Source organism: Brassica napus, chromosome C9 (assembly GCF_020379485.1).
Source record: "Brassica napus cultivar Da-Ae chromosome C9, Da-Ae, whole genome shotgun sequence".
NCBI lineage: Eukaryota > Viridiplantae > Streptophyta > Magnoliopsida > Brassicales > Brassicaceae > Brassica > Brassica napus.
In genome coordinates, this window is record NC_063452.1 from 4,238,759 (window position 1) to 4,253,027 (window position 14,269).

A 14,269-nucleotide genomic window follows, 5' to 3' on the forward strand; every position below is an offset into this window, starting at 1 on the left:
ATATAATTTCTGCAGTAAACATGTACACACTGTAGAAGAAATGAATCATGTTGGTTCTAGTCAAATCAGCTAACCAGCTAAGAGCTTCAGTTTCCCACTAGCATTTCATTTTCATGTACGTAATGGATACATGAATATCTTGATATAGGAACTACAACTACTTAAGATAATGAGCTAATGCATTAGCAGAGCGGGAAAATTTTCAGATTAGATAAGCTATTAATACATCTGGTGTCGCTAAACAAACCTTCACTTTTAGAAAAAGAAAAACCTTCATTCTGAGGCAATTAGTTTCAATTGGTGATCAATTCCATGTTTTAATATTTACTAGATAAATATTCGCGCTACGCTGCGGTAGAGCAGTTCTTTAAAAAAATTAATACCCAAAATGTTTATTTTTGTAATGTAACTAATGATTTCATGTTAATTTTCTTTACTGATACCTTAATTTTCTATTTTGTAAATATATTCTGTGATTTTCTTGTTAGATTTGCTACTTTTTCACTTGACATATAATTTCCTCTAAATATATATATACATAAAATGGATCAAGATATATATTCCGAAAACATTAGTTTTGTGATTTACTTCATTTTTACGAATTTATATATTAGTATGTGATGTTTCATAGAGTTACAAATATCCGTATACTTGGTTCTAATCAAATCAAGTATACTTGGTTCTAATCAAATCAAGTTTACGAATATTTTATCTAACCCTACTTCTTTTCTGCTTTCCTTTTTCGGGTATTCTCAGACTTTTATTTTCTTTCAACAGGACTAAAATCTTGTTATTGGGTTCTTCAGTGTAGATGATGATGATAACGAGTCTTTTGGTTTTATCACATGAGAACCATCATACTCTCCTACTGCATCACTTTGACTCTGTACATCTTAGCTTTGGAGATTTTAGGAGAATTTGGTATATGCAACATTTTCATAGATGTAAAATAACAACATAAATTAGAACAAATGTGATTGAAATATATATATATTTTTTTGTCACTTAAAAAAAAATAATAAATATATTTCAATCACATTTGTTCTAAATTAGAACAAATGTGATTGAAATATATAAAACTTGAAAAATATAGTTCCTCTTGGTTTGATTTATTTTCTCTTGCAAATTGTATTTGGGTTAACAAATTGTTTTACTTATAAATTATTAACTAATTATTATGTATTGCTTTTCATTTGGTCGTCATGTTTTGCTAATAATAGACAAATCATTGGAAATACGAAATGATTAGTAGTAGTACGAGTCACCACTTCTACTAACCGACCATTTTATAGATGTTATGTGGCTTGAAATCAGAAGTGAAACTACGGACATTGAACGATCTCCCGCAAATTTATTAGTAAACTATTTCACTCGCAATTTGTTATATTACAATATAAAAATCTAATATTTAATTCTTACAAACAAAATTTATAAGAAAAAAAAAAGAGAGAAAGTTTTCAATGTTTTAATTTCAACCTTTGATAGTCAAGTTACTCTTATAATCTTGTGCATGATCTTCATTTTTCTGTGTCTTGAAATCAATCATGGATATGCAAACACTGTTGACCAACTGGTTGTTTCTCGGACTCAAATTTGGGATGATAGAGCAAATTCGTAAATGCCTTTGCTTGTGGTTCACAAAGCAGGCCACAAACTAAATTTACGGATCTTCTTCAAATCGTCGTGTTTTTCAAATAGATAATTTTCCATCTCACACTTCCGATGGCAAATTAATCAGAATGGAAACAGTCAAAGAAATTATAACCCATGAATAAAAAGACATAAACCAAGCATTATATTTTTATTTTTACTAACATTAGTCGAGTATCTTTTGAGCCATTTTCCTATATATTTTTTATCACAATGGCTGCACGTGATTCTGAGGTCAAACCAAATGGTGAAAGTGTTAACGTAAGTGAAAATAGAAACAAAGCATTCAAAATTAATCAAACCTTAGGTGTAGATCATATATTCTTCATTAACAAAGTACTAGATAGTAATCCGCGCAAAGCGCGGGATAAGATGTCTATATTAATGTTGAAATTATATATTATGATTATGTATAACATAAGGTATACTTAGTTAGATAGAACTAAAAGTATGATTGTTATTAGAGGCGAAGCCAGAGACTTTTTATAATGGGTTCACTAATATTAAAATTTAATATATGGTGTTTGTAAGTTTGAGAAGAACCTTTGAAAAATAATTTTTTTATATTTCGCCTATCAAGTTGTAGTAGTTATGGACTTAGGGGTTTAACACATAAAATCAAAAAATGTGGATCAATAACATATTATAAGCAAAACAATAGCTGTGTGAAAGGAAAAAAAAGTATAGCTCTTTTAAATTCAGAAAACATAGTTGCATAATAAAATAAATTGAAAGTTATTTGATCCTCTAAATTGTAAAGGTTGTTCCCGATGCGACCAGCACGTGAGACTTCCTGGTGGTTTGTTTCTAGAAGTTTCTTCTCATATTCAAGGTCGTCTAATGCAGAGCTCTCACGGCGGTGAAGGTGGTGACACTCGCATGCTTATATTTCTTGCTCTAGAAGACTAATACACTAAACCGAGACGATTTACAGTGATTCAGTCTCCTCGAAACAGAGATTACCTCATCTAGCAGTAACAAAACCGATTACAACACATTTATCTAGAAATAGATTTTCAACGTTCTCTTTCATCAGTGAGAGACAGTTCTCAAGAATGTGAGTGCTCTGCTAAATGCATGAAAGTAGGTATGGAGAAAAGGGTTCTTTCATTAACACTTGGCATCGTACTAAAGTTTCATCGCTTTGTCGTCTCTACGGATCTGTCGACTTAAAGGCGATAGATCAGATGGGTTACCGTTTTTAACATAAACGTACAGAGGAATAATGAATCTTTATTGATGCTATAATTATATTGAGAGGATTGATAAATCAACTAATCAAACTTGAAGCTGAAGGTTTATCACATAAAAATGCTCGTCGAGAAAAGTATATATGGTATAAAGTTCTTTTTAAGGAATGTTAGTGTGAACGCATTAAATTCACAGTTTTGGTGAGAAACGTTCTCTGCGTGACACCTAAGCATTTTACTAAATAAAAGATTCTCGTGAAGCCACATCATCACGTCACATTCCTTGCCAATAAACTATTAAGGTAAGTTTTAAAAATGCTTCTCCTTTAATATATAGGAGATTTCGGTATATAGCTGCAATTATTAAATTATTCAATAAGTTAAACAAACTATACGTGTAGGTCATATTCTTCATGAACAAAGTAGTTCGGTATAGATAGCTGCAATTATTAAACTAATCAAAACTGACAAAATACAGATGATCAGAGATATTCAAGAGGCAAGAGTTGTGAGTAAACTCAAACATACCACGCAGGAAGTCTGATCTTCTGATACAAAGAACTATCATGCACACTTTTTCCAAAAATAAAGAGATTGATAAAGCAACCATCCTATCATGTCATCCCGGCTCTGTAAAAGGAAAAACTATACAAATAATATATAACTTATATCTTCAAGAATGTGTAAATGTATATAGGAGTATTAAACCACTACTCGACATGTAAACTATGCAAATAAAAGCGGTGATGCAACTCGGGCTTATAAAGCATTCAAATCCATTGAATCACCTCTCAATTTTTGTTGACTTTCTAAGCGCATTGGTTTTATCTTGATTTTATTTTCCAGTACTGCATTTAGGTATTCGCAATCGAAGTTGGAATGTTAGAGCATGATTATCCAAGGATTTTAAGAGGGTTTCTAAAGAAAATCACTGATTTAATTAAATCAAAAGTCATAATAATTTGAGTAACCGATCTTTAATGTGAGATTTTGGGGACTGTTTTAAAGAGGGGTTTTTAAAACACGTGTCAGCGTATCATGAATTTTTTTTTTTCTTTCTTATTTTTTCTTTTCTCTCTTTCTTTTCCTCTGTTTCTCTCGTGTTCTCTGCCTTCTTTGTCGGCGTTTCCTTCTCCTCTCTGATTCTCCAGTGGACGACGATGAGTTTATGTTAATCAGAAGCATCAAGCAAACCCTCTGGTTCGCGAGACCTCTATTCCGCCATTGAAAAGGCTCTTAAAGGTTCACCAATCGCCGGATTATTCCCTCCTCTTCCCCAATGGTTTCCACTTATAGTCGCTCTTGTAGCCTCAGGGTAATTCCCCTCCGAACATCCTTCGTCGGAAACTATGGTGCGTCTTCTGTAATCGCCTCACAACTTTCTTCTTTTGGTCGCTCTCTTCATTTGATTAGCTTCGGAATTGTTGTTTGATTGGTCGGAAGATAACTTGTCTTGCTAAAGATTGGTTGGTTAGAGAGTGGTCTGAATTTGTCTGTAACATGACTGGAAAGTTCATAGTTTCAAGTCATATTTGTTGATTGATTATGCTTTGTCCTGTTAAAGGTTGGTTGATTAGAGAGTTCCAGTAAAGATTGGTTGGGTATAGAGTGGTTGATTAATGAACAGATTGATTATGCTTTGTCCTGTTAAAGATTGAAGATAACTTGTCTTGCTGTTTTAGTTTAAGAGTTTTTGATCATCTATCTGATTTTGTCTTATAAGATCTCTCTCTTTAACTAAACATTCTACATAGAATCTTCAATCTGTTCATTAATTCCTAGAACGTGTTGTTATGGAATTAATGGAGACAATGTAGTTGTTGTTATGTAATGTAATGGAATTAATGCGGTTTGGCTTGATGTTGTTCTTGTTCTTTTAATGGTTTGGTGGTTTGCTGTTGTGATACAGTTATGAGAGGTTTGTTGCAAGTGTGAAGCAAGTGTCATTGTCATCACTCACCTCGTGAAGCAAGTGTGAAGCAAGTGTCATTGTACAAGTTTTGTATGCATGTGCGTAAGCAGTCACGGAGTTGTATTGTACAAAAGTCATGAATAGAGCGTTTGTATGCTAGTGTATTATCAGTGTACAAACTTTTGTATGCTAGTCAGTCAGTCATGAATAGATTGTTTGTATGCTAGTGTCTTCTATTATCAGTCAGTAAGTCACAAGCTTTTGTCCAATTCACGGACTGTTCTTTCCTTGTATTCAAGTCATGAAGACCATAAAAGGCTTCTATTATCACTCTTGTAAAGAAGCAAACTTCTCGACTTGTAAAGAATCAAGCACAACACCAAAATCATCTTCTTGTCACAACACTCTTGGTTTCTAAATTTTTTTTCCCACACCACCAAAGTCATTTTGTCTCTTTAATTACAACACCCTTGGTTTGAGAATTTATCGTTCACAACACCAAAGTCATCTTTTCTCTTTAATCACAACACTATTGCTTCGAACTATAATTCGTGATAGACAAATGCATCAACAACTAAAAGCTGATTTGGTTGAACATATATGGCGTAAATTTGGACGTGATGAAGACAACAACTGAGCTCATATGCTTCTTTTAAATTATTCTCTTTTATTTTCGTAATCTTTCTTTTTATATTTTTATTTTAAATCATATGTTGAAATGTTATCTTTTAATATGTTTTATTTAATAAATAAATTTTATCCTAAAAAAAATGTATAATTTTTTTTTAAGAACCCTTAATTAAGAAATTACAATTGGAGGCACAAAATCGAACAGTTTCTTAACTATAGTTTCTTAAGTCCATTAAGTACACTTATATACTTAAATAATCATTAAGAAACTCTAATGAGTTTCTATGGATAAAGATGCTCTTAGAGTTGTGAGACTATTTGTAGTTTTTGTGTGTATGGTATACGTGGAGATGATGTGTTATTACGAAATGTTTCCATTGGCTTTTAAGTTTTTTTCATTTATTGACATGTCACCTCTTGAGAGCTTTTAAAAGCTGAGGTGTCAACCCCTGGAGAGAGTTGTGATATTATTGTGTTGATTTTCCTTTTTCAACTTATTCAAATATCTAATAGTGAATCCAATTTTTCGCCCGTGCACATGTTCTACAACAGAGATCTAACAGAAAACTTTAGATATTAAAACATATAACTTAAACAGAATCAAAGTAGAGCGACACTAAGAAAACTTTAGAAGAAGACCCAAATATCAAAAGAGACCAAAACATATCACATTCGCTTACAAGCACATGCCTATGTTACTTATTATAAACTGAAACGTAAACTTTTCTTACCATATGTTTGATAAACATAATTATTACTTGGTGCGGATACTAGGACTTGGAGTAGCGTAAACGAGCAGCTCATCATCATGCTCAAACTCAGCCATGTCCGTTTCTGGTAATGTCACCCATGCCTCTACGCCTTCACCATCCCTCGCGTCCATTAACACAACCTGAGTCTTGTCAACCGAACCTGGGGCAACCCAAACCGGAAACCCCCAGCCAAAATCTACTTCGTAAAACGACATTCTACACCAACTAGATACAGCATATGTCTCTGCCTCAGGACTTACCTCACACAAAAAGCTCAGCATGGCGCTTGTGATTCTCTCTTTGGCCTCATCGCTATTTGAATCCTTTGTGATCAGCTCATTGAGTTCCTCCTTAGTCTTTCGCAGCTTAGACACTGTCTCTTGAATATTCATCTTACTCTCTGATGTCTCTTTCAGTAAAGGTAAAAAGAAAAAGTTTCCTATTGCCTTGCGTGGCAAGAAAGATAAAGGAACTCTAGGGCGCAAGTTCATTGTATGTGTTATAGCAAACTCCGTGACCGCCTCTGTCTTTGGCCGCCTCGCCTTTGTCATACATCTTAACAGCAGCGCCGTGATGGATTCGACGCGGGTTGCTTGTGGCGCAAGTAAGCCACACGAAGCCCTGATTTTGAGCTTTTCAATCATCAGAGGACCAAAGACAAAGCTCTTTGTCTTGGATTTTGTTTTGTGTTCGAGTAACGGAGGAAACTCAACAGAGATATCAGCAGGAGGGTAGCAAACCGACGCCGCGAATTCAGGATTCACGGTGTCAGCAAACCCTTTAGCAGCCTTAGTCCAGCTGCGAACAAACATTGACAATGAGGCCGCGTCGCATACCTTGTGGGAGGCACTAACAACAACCGCGAAGCCTCTGTCTCTAAAGAAAACGACCTTGACATGTAACAAGGGCCATGTTCCTGGATCAGCATGGTCAGGAGAGACAATGAGTTTGTGAACCAAATCAGCGTCTGATGGGTTTCTCAAAACATCCGAGAGAAGTACATCGGCTCGTTCCTTTGTAAACAAAGCTCCCTCGTCGTTGCAATCGACAACAACACCTTCTTTGATACGTCCAGCGAGTGGATAAAAGAGAGAAAGAGTCTGAGAGAGTGAATTCTTGAGCCTATGGACAAGAATCTCTTCTTGGTTTGGTTGATCATCGTAGAAGAAAATGGCTGAAACGTATGTTGAAGGAAGAAACTGGTCAAAGAGAGAAAGATGAAGAGTTTGGAGATGATTAGGTGAATCAGGTTTGATCACTTCTTTGCCTAAGATCTCTAGCTTCATTGCCATTTCGTCCTTTAGAATAAAAAGATTCAAAAGGTGTTTGAGAAGTGCTCAAATCGATACTCTGTATGTTAATATACATAGGCAATTAGATAATACTTTCAATATTTATATGGTTTATGGTTAGAGGTAACTATTCATTGTTTTGTACGAAGGCAATGACTTTTAAGAGATTAACTAGCTAGGGGGTGGTCGAAGTACTGTTTATTTATGTTGGGTAGCTGATTTGAAGGACAAGTTCGTCACCGTTATTTTTTCTTCTTTTTTTTTCAACCCCCACCCGATTTGTTTCAGAAGGGTACGTATCTTTTGTTGTATGTTGAAATTTAGGGCTATTTTACAAGATGATTGTCGGAATATAGCAATTGTGCATGCATGTACGTTAAATTTCTAAAAAGGTACAGTACATAAGAATTCATGTATAAGACATGAGAGTCTACGAAATACACGTTTTTACCACTTATGTATGCATAGTTTTCAAAATAATTATCACTTTTTTCTTTCTTTCAACGATACCATATATCCTAAATGTAAAATAACTCTTCTACCTTTTCATGGTCTCATGGAAATCAGATGTACCGAGTTTTGGCGAATTCAATCCCTTACAGACTACAGTTGTAGTGGAATTACCGAACAATTTGTAATAAGATAGCAAAGTTTTGTTATCAAATATTATGCAGATTTGTTACAGATTGCTATATGTGCTTGCCTTAAACATCTTATATATTAAAACAGAAGTCACAACCTTATGTGTGATTTTTTTTTTAAAATAGATCTATTACTAGAAAGTTATGCTACATTTAATCTCTAATCTTATCATTATTATAGGTCTAAATAACTCACTTTCTAGATTATAAGAACTAAATAATATGTCTATAACACAAATTGCTACATTATAAGAACTAAATAACTATCAATCATTTCTAAGCAAAAAAGTGTGATCTGGAAACTCTGTTATCAATTTTTACTTTCATATCATGTACCATCGTGTTTGAAAGAGACTGCAAGGAACATAAATATTTATTGAGACTTCTACACCTAATCAGATACATTTTTAAAACTAAACTGATTTCACATTGATTTGTATTTTGTATATAGTTCATTTACAAAATATAATTAATTTTTTAATAAATTCTTTATAAAATTTATGCACAAAGCTTTAAGTTTAGTTTTTGTTAATTTTCTTATTTTGTGAAATGTTTGATTGTCTTTGGAGATGATAATATTTTAATATTTTCCAATTTATTTCTATTTATTTATTCAATAATGAAATACTAATCCAACAAACAAAAAAATATATAAGAAGAAATAAACACATGTGAAAGTTTGAAACAATCTATTTGATGGAGAACAAGTATACTCTAATATTATTATGTTTGAACAACTTTAATATACTCGATAATATGAATCTATGAAGCTAAAAGTTTAATTTTTTAATAGCTTGTGAAAGTTTAAAACAACAAATTCAATAAAAGAATATGGTAAAATTATTATGTTTTAAAAAGTGATAGACACACTTTATATATATTATAATATATATTAATTAAGAATTGAAAACAAAATGTTTATATAAAAATAAATGAAAACAAATATCCGGTTGCGAAGATCGAGATCTAGTATTGATTAAGATATGAGTATAACGGATACTCATCAAGCTTACATATGGATGTATATTTATTATACGAAATTATTATAGAATAAAAAAAGAGTAGTTATTTTGCTTTGCGTGCTCACCGCATAGCTAGAATTGTCATCCGTGAATCTCGACAGATCATCCCATGCCGAATGAGCTTAACCATTCAAAGGCAACTGATAATAACTGGAAGACAAGATTGCATTCTCTTTTTTTTTTCCCAAATTGAAATTCATTCATAATCGAATTACCGGTTACACAAGCTGGCGGCAAAACGAAATAGCCCCAGAACCAAAAGTCCATAAAAAGCGGCAGCTAGAACCCACATTGGGGCGACTAAAACTCACATTGGAGTGACTTAAGAACAAACATAAACCATAAAAACTAAATCAACACTAGCACCAAAAGCACGTTAACATCCACGCAAAAGCCACGTCAGAACACTTAGTAGTTTTTAAAACAGAGTAAATGTCAATGGTCGGGAAATACCGCTGCTGCCTATAGCCCGCCACCCGGTACCCTCCACTTCTGCACCCAAACCATCCTTATCGCTGCTGCCTCGCCCGCCAAACGATAAGACCAAAACCCGGGGACTTCAAAACTCGACAAGGGGAACCGCTGCTCGGTCCACGCGCCTCGGATACATAAACGCTCTACGATCAAAGAAAGAAGCTCGCCCAACCACCAAGAAGATGAAGCCTTGCCAACTGAACCTCTCCAACACTCACGGGAGAAGAACCAAACGACAATCGACAAAATGACACATAACCCCTAGAACAAAGACTGCTAAGTCGCAACCATCAAGACGCTTACACCCATGGCCTATAACGATCAAGACTCACACACCTAATAGTACAAGAGCCCAATCAAGACGCAAATTACCATAGTTGGAGATGCAAAAGACGGGACTGAAACAACCGCCGCAAGGACATGACCCCTAACCGGAGTGGAACGAGCGGGATTTGGCTCCACTCCACCACAAAGACCCAGCTTTGAATAAGAAAAGATGACAAGAACACTGGACGAGTCCGCCATGAACCTCGCGCATCACCGAAACATGGAGAGCACCGCAAAAGTCTGAAGGAGAAAACCAGATCTGTCGGTGACACTACCCAAAAGTCGACTCCCTTGCTCTACCAAGCTCACACCAACTCGTCGGAACACCAGAAGGCTCAACCCACCGGCGAAGTGATATCTTGCATATTTCCATTATCTTATCCATTCATCCATGTGCATTTTGATCATATAAACTAGGATTTAGTCTTGTTTAGGTTACATTTTGCATACATGAGTCTCTATCAGGTGTTGGAGTGCCACATAGAGTTCTTGGGGCTATTTGGATGCATTTGGAGCTCAAATGAGGTGAAATATGTGATCATTGGACGAGCAGAGCAGGGGAGCGAGGTTCCGGAGCGAGGTTCCGCAGCGACGTCATGAGGTCGCTCCAAAGCACCTCTCATAGCGACCTAGCTGGAGCGACCCCGTGAAGTCGCTCGCCATATTCACCCAGTGAAGCGACTTGCCCAGAGCGACGCGCCGAGGTCGCTCGCATCTCATACCCCTCTCGGAGCGACCTCCCAAAGCAACACCCCGAGGTCGCTCGCGTCTCTATGGCGAGACGACACAAAGCGAAGCCCGGAGCGACCTCTCAGAGCGACCCACTGAGGTCGCTCCCGAAGGCCAGAGTGACCTCTCGGAGCGACATGCCGAGGTCGCTCCGCGTCTATTGTTGGGTCAATTTTCTATTTTACTTAAGGGCCTTTTGGTCATTTCATTATGCACGTTTTTATTTTCTAAACCTATGTTTTAATACTCTGTAAGCCACCAGGAGGAGACTATCTTTTGATCTATTGAGAAATACACAAAAACTCTCTTGAGAAGTTCATCTCTTGGATTTTGATTGTTATGTTCTTGTGTTATTGTTGATTTCTTATCTATTTCTTTACATGATTAATCTGAAATCCAATATGGGTTTAAGAGGAATCATGGAGATTAGTGAGTAATCACCTTTTGAATTCATGGGTTAGGGAGATTAAGGGTGATTAGGTTAGTTCTAGAATGTTTTAGTGTAGATCATTCTTGTTCCTTGCTAGTAGAGTATTCCTAATGCATCTTCTGAGTTGGCCACTCAAAAGTTGATCAATAGGCATTTCCCACCCGAAAGGTGTTTGATGAAATGCCTGAGACAACTCTCCTAGGCTTTTAGTATACTTTGCCAAAGACATTTGTTGTTAAAGGTGCTAAGATAGCTAATAGACTTGTTATTAATGATTGCTTTCATATTATTCAACCAAAGACATTTGATGTTTGAGATATGTTAGCAAATGAGCATTCATCTAGACATCGAGCTTGCTTAGAATTGTGTCTAGGCTTAAGGTTGATAGCTTGATTGATCATTTGCCATCCTTAGTTCGATACTTGATCACCCAAGGTCTAATCCCTATGCCTATGAGTTCTCTTTTCCCTTAGTCAAGAAAGCATCATTCTGTTATTGTTTTCTAGTATTAGTAGTAGTTTAAAACTCATTTAAATCATTGGTTGCACTTAGATTAAGTGAGTACTTGCATTCTCAGTGCTTTGATATCCCTCAGAACTGGTTCGACAATCACTATACTACAACATTTGTCTTAAGAGCTTGAAAACTCCTAACATCAAATTGGTGCCGTTGCCAAATTTTGAGTAGATTAGAACATTGAGATTTAGTCACTTGCTTGAGACTAAGTCATTTTAATTTTGTTTTGTTACTGATTCTTCTTCTTCACTACCTTTAACTTTCAGGTGTATGAACTTGAGGAGCAGGGGTCCATCAAACCTAGTTCCAATAGTAGCAGACATCAGAGCTTTAGAGAGGGAGTGTGCTACAGCTAGAAGAGAAGAAGAACAACAAGCCCACTTGCAGAGATTGGATATTGATATGGCAGATCCACCGCAAGGGGCAGAACACCAACCGCGGGCAGCTCGACCCATTGGCACTTACGACCGCCCCAACATACATGGTCATAGATTGGGAATCCGAGCACCAGCTGTAGCAGCCAACAACTTCGAGATCAAATCAGGACTCCTCAACGTGATTGAGAACAACAAGTATCATGGCTTGGCTCTAGAGGATCCATTTGATCACGTGGATACGTTTGACAGCTACTGCGGGTTGTCAAAAACCAATGGTGTGTCCGAAAATGCTTTAAAGCTCAAGCTATTCCCTTTCTCTTTGGGGGATAAGGCACGTCAGTGGGAGAAGTCTCTACCCAACGATTCTATCACCACTTGGGATGACTGCAAGAGAGCATTCTTGGAGAAATTCTTCTCATCCTCAAGAACTGCTAAGCTAAGAAATGAGATCTCCAGTTTCCAACAGAAGAACTTGGAAGGATTCAGTGAAGCCTGGGAGAGATTCAAGGGCTACCAAGCTCAATGCCCACACCATGGTTTCTCTAAGGAGAGCTTGCTGAGCACATTCTACCGTGGTGCTCTTCCTAAGTACAGGGCCAGACTGGATACAGCTAGCAATGAGTTCTTCTTGGGGAGAACTGAGGAAGATGCAGAGGAGCTGGTTGACAACATGGTAAAGAGTGATGCAGTCTACAGTGGAGACCACGACAGAAACAGTCGAACAGATGATAAGCAGGCGAGGAAGGAGTTGAAAGCTCTACAGGATAAGATAGACATCCTCCTTGCTGATAAAGCCACACAAGAGCAGCTGCACTTTGTTGGTAACCCAAGCCAAGATACACCACCTGTTGTCCATGAGGTTGAGGGTTTGGAAGGTCAGGAAGAGCTGTGTTTCATCAACAACAACGGTAGCTAGTACAAAAAAGAGCCCAACTTTCAGTACAACAACTACCAACAGAAATCTCAACAACCAACAGAGTGGTTATCCGCCTCGAAACAACCAGCAAGGCAGCTATCAACCTCAGCAAAACCCCTCATCTGGTTCCTCTGCTCCTCAAGAGAGCAGCACTGACACCCTGCTGAAACAAATCTTGGAGTCTCAGACAAGAAGTGAGAAGCATGTTGGTTATGAGTTGAAAAACCATCATTCCAAGATTGATGGGAGCTACAATGAGCTCAACAACAAGTTCTCACATCTTGCTTCTACAGTCAAGAATTTAGAGAATCAGTTTGCTTCCATGAACACTCACCAGACTCGCCAGCAAGGATCTCTACCTGGAAAATCTGACCAAAACCCCAAGGAGGCCAAAGCTATCACCCTTAGGAGTGGTAAGCAGTTACCTCCTACAACCCTCACCAGGGATGCTGAGAAACTAGGTGAGGAGGTGGCCATCAACTTAGATGATGAAGTGGTGATTGTTGATGAGAAAATCAATGATGAAATCTTGGAGAAGATTGTGGAAGCCAAGGGTAAAGGAAAGGTTGGGGAAGAGAAGAAAACAATGAAGGATGGTGAAGTTCTTGCTCCAGCAAGTGAGAATTCTTTTGTTCCTCCTCCCTATGAACCCAAACTACCATTCCCTGGTAGATTCAAGAGGCAGCTGCTAGAGAAGTACAAGGCTTTGTTTGACAAGCAAATGAGTGAAGCTCAGGTTGCAATGCCCATCATCGATGCTTTCATGTTGATTCCTCAATACAACAAGTTCCTGAAAGATGTTGTAGTTGCAAAGAAGAAGGAAATGGAAAGCATGATGATTCTTACCCATGAGTGCAGTGCCATCATCCAGAGGCTTGATGTTCCAGAGAAGTTAGAGGATCCAGGATGCTTCACACTACCTTGTGCTCTTGGACCTATGATATTTGAGAAATGTCTCTGCGGTTTGGGAGCTAGTGTCAGCGTGATGCCTTTGTCTGTTGCAAAGAAGCTTGGATTCACTCAGTACAAGAAGTGTAAACTCTCTCTGGTGTTAGCTGATCGTTCAGTGAAGTACCCTGTGGGCATCTTAGAGGACCTACCTGTGAAGATTGGAAAATATGAGATACCTACAGAATTTGTGGTGCTTGAGATGGGTGAGGAGGCTCAAGACCCATTGATTCTTGGAAGGTCATTCTTAGCTACAGCAGGAGCAATTGTTAAGGTGAAAGCGGGCACGATTGATCTCCATTTGGGTAAAGGGCATGTTCTCCACTTTGACATCAAGGAGAAAATGAAGAAACCAACTGTGTTCGGGCAAGCCTCCTACATTGAAGAGATGAGCACTTTTGCTGATGAGCACCTTGAAGAGTTATCACCTGAGGACGACGAGGAGGGAGCATCTCCCACTACT

The 14,269-nt window shown here is 37.2% G+C and overlaps 1 protein-coding gene, 1 long non-coding RNA gene and 1 other non-coding gene across 3 annotated transcripts; 1 reads left to right on the top strand and 2 right to left on the bottom strand.

Annotated features, from left to right (window-relative positions):
• Positions 1-2,748: 2,748 nt before the first annotated feature.
• LOC125593309 lies at positions 2,749-5,086 on the top strand. Its single transcript, XR_007329226.1, has 2 exons — positions 2,749-4,192; positions 4,750-5,086. It is a non-coding gene; the product is annotated as an uncharacterized LOC125593309 (long non-coding RNA).
• An 864-nt stretch (positions 5,087-5,950) lies between these two features.
• LOC106428438 (BAHD acyltransferase BIA1) lies at positions 5,951-7,721 on the bottom strand. Its single transcript, XM_013869192.3, has one exon. The coding sequence runs from the start codon at positions 7,424-7,426 to the stop codon at positions 6,137-6,139; it is 1,290 nt and encodes a 429-aa protein (XP_013724646.1). The 5' UTR covers positions 7,427-7,721; the 3' UTR covers positions 5,951-6,136.
• Positions 7,722-12,375: 4,654 nt separating this feature from the next.
• LOC125593559 lies at positions 12,376-12,482 on the bottom strand. The gene has a single exon (XR_007329462.1). It is a non-coding gene; the product is annotated as a small nucleolar RNA R71 (small nucleolar RNA).
• Positions 12,483-14,269: the final 1,787 nt, after the last annotated feature.

Bases quoted from the DNA above. Each gene is read 5' to 3' on its own strand.
- LOC106428438 (XM_013869192.3), bottom strand. From the start codon at position 7,426: ATGGCAATGAAGCTAGAGATCTTAGGCAAAGAAGTGATCAAACCTGAT.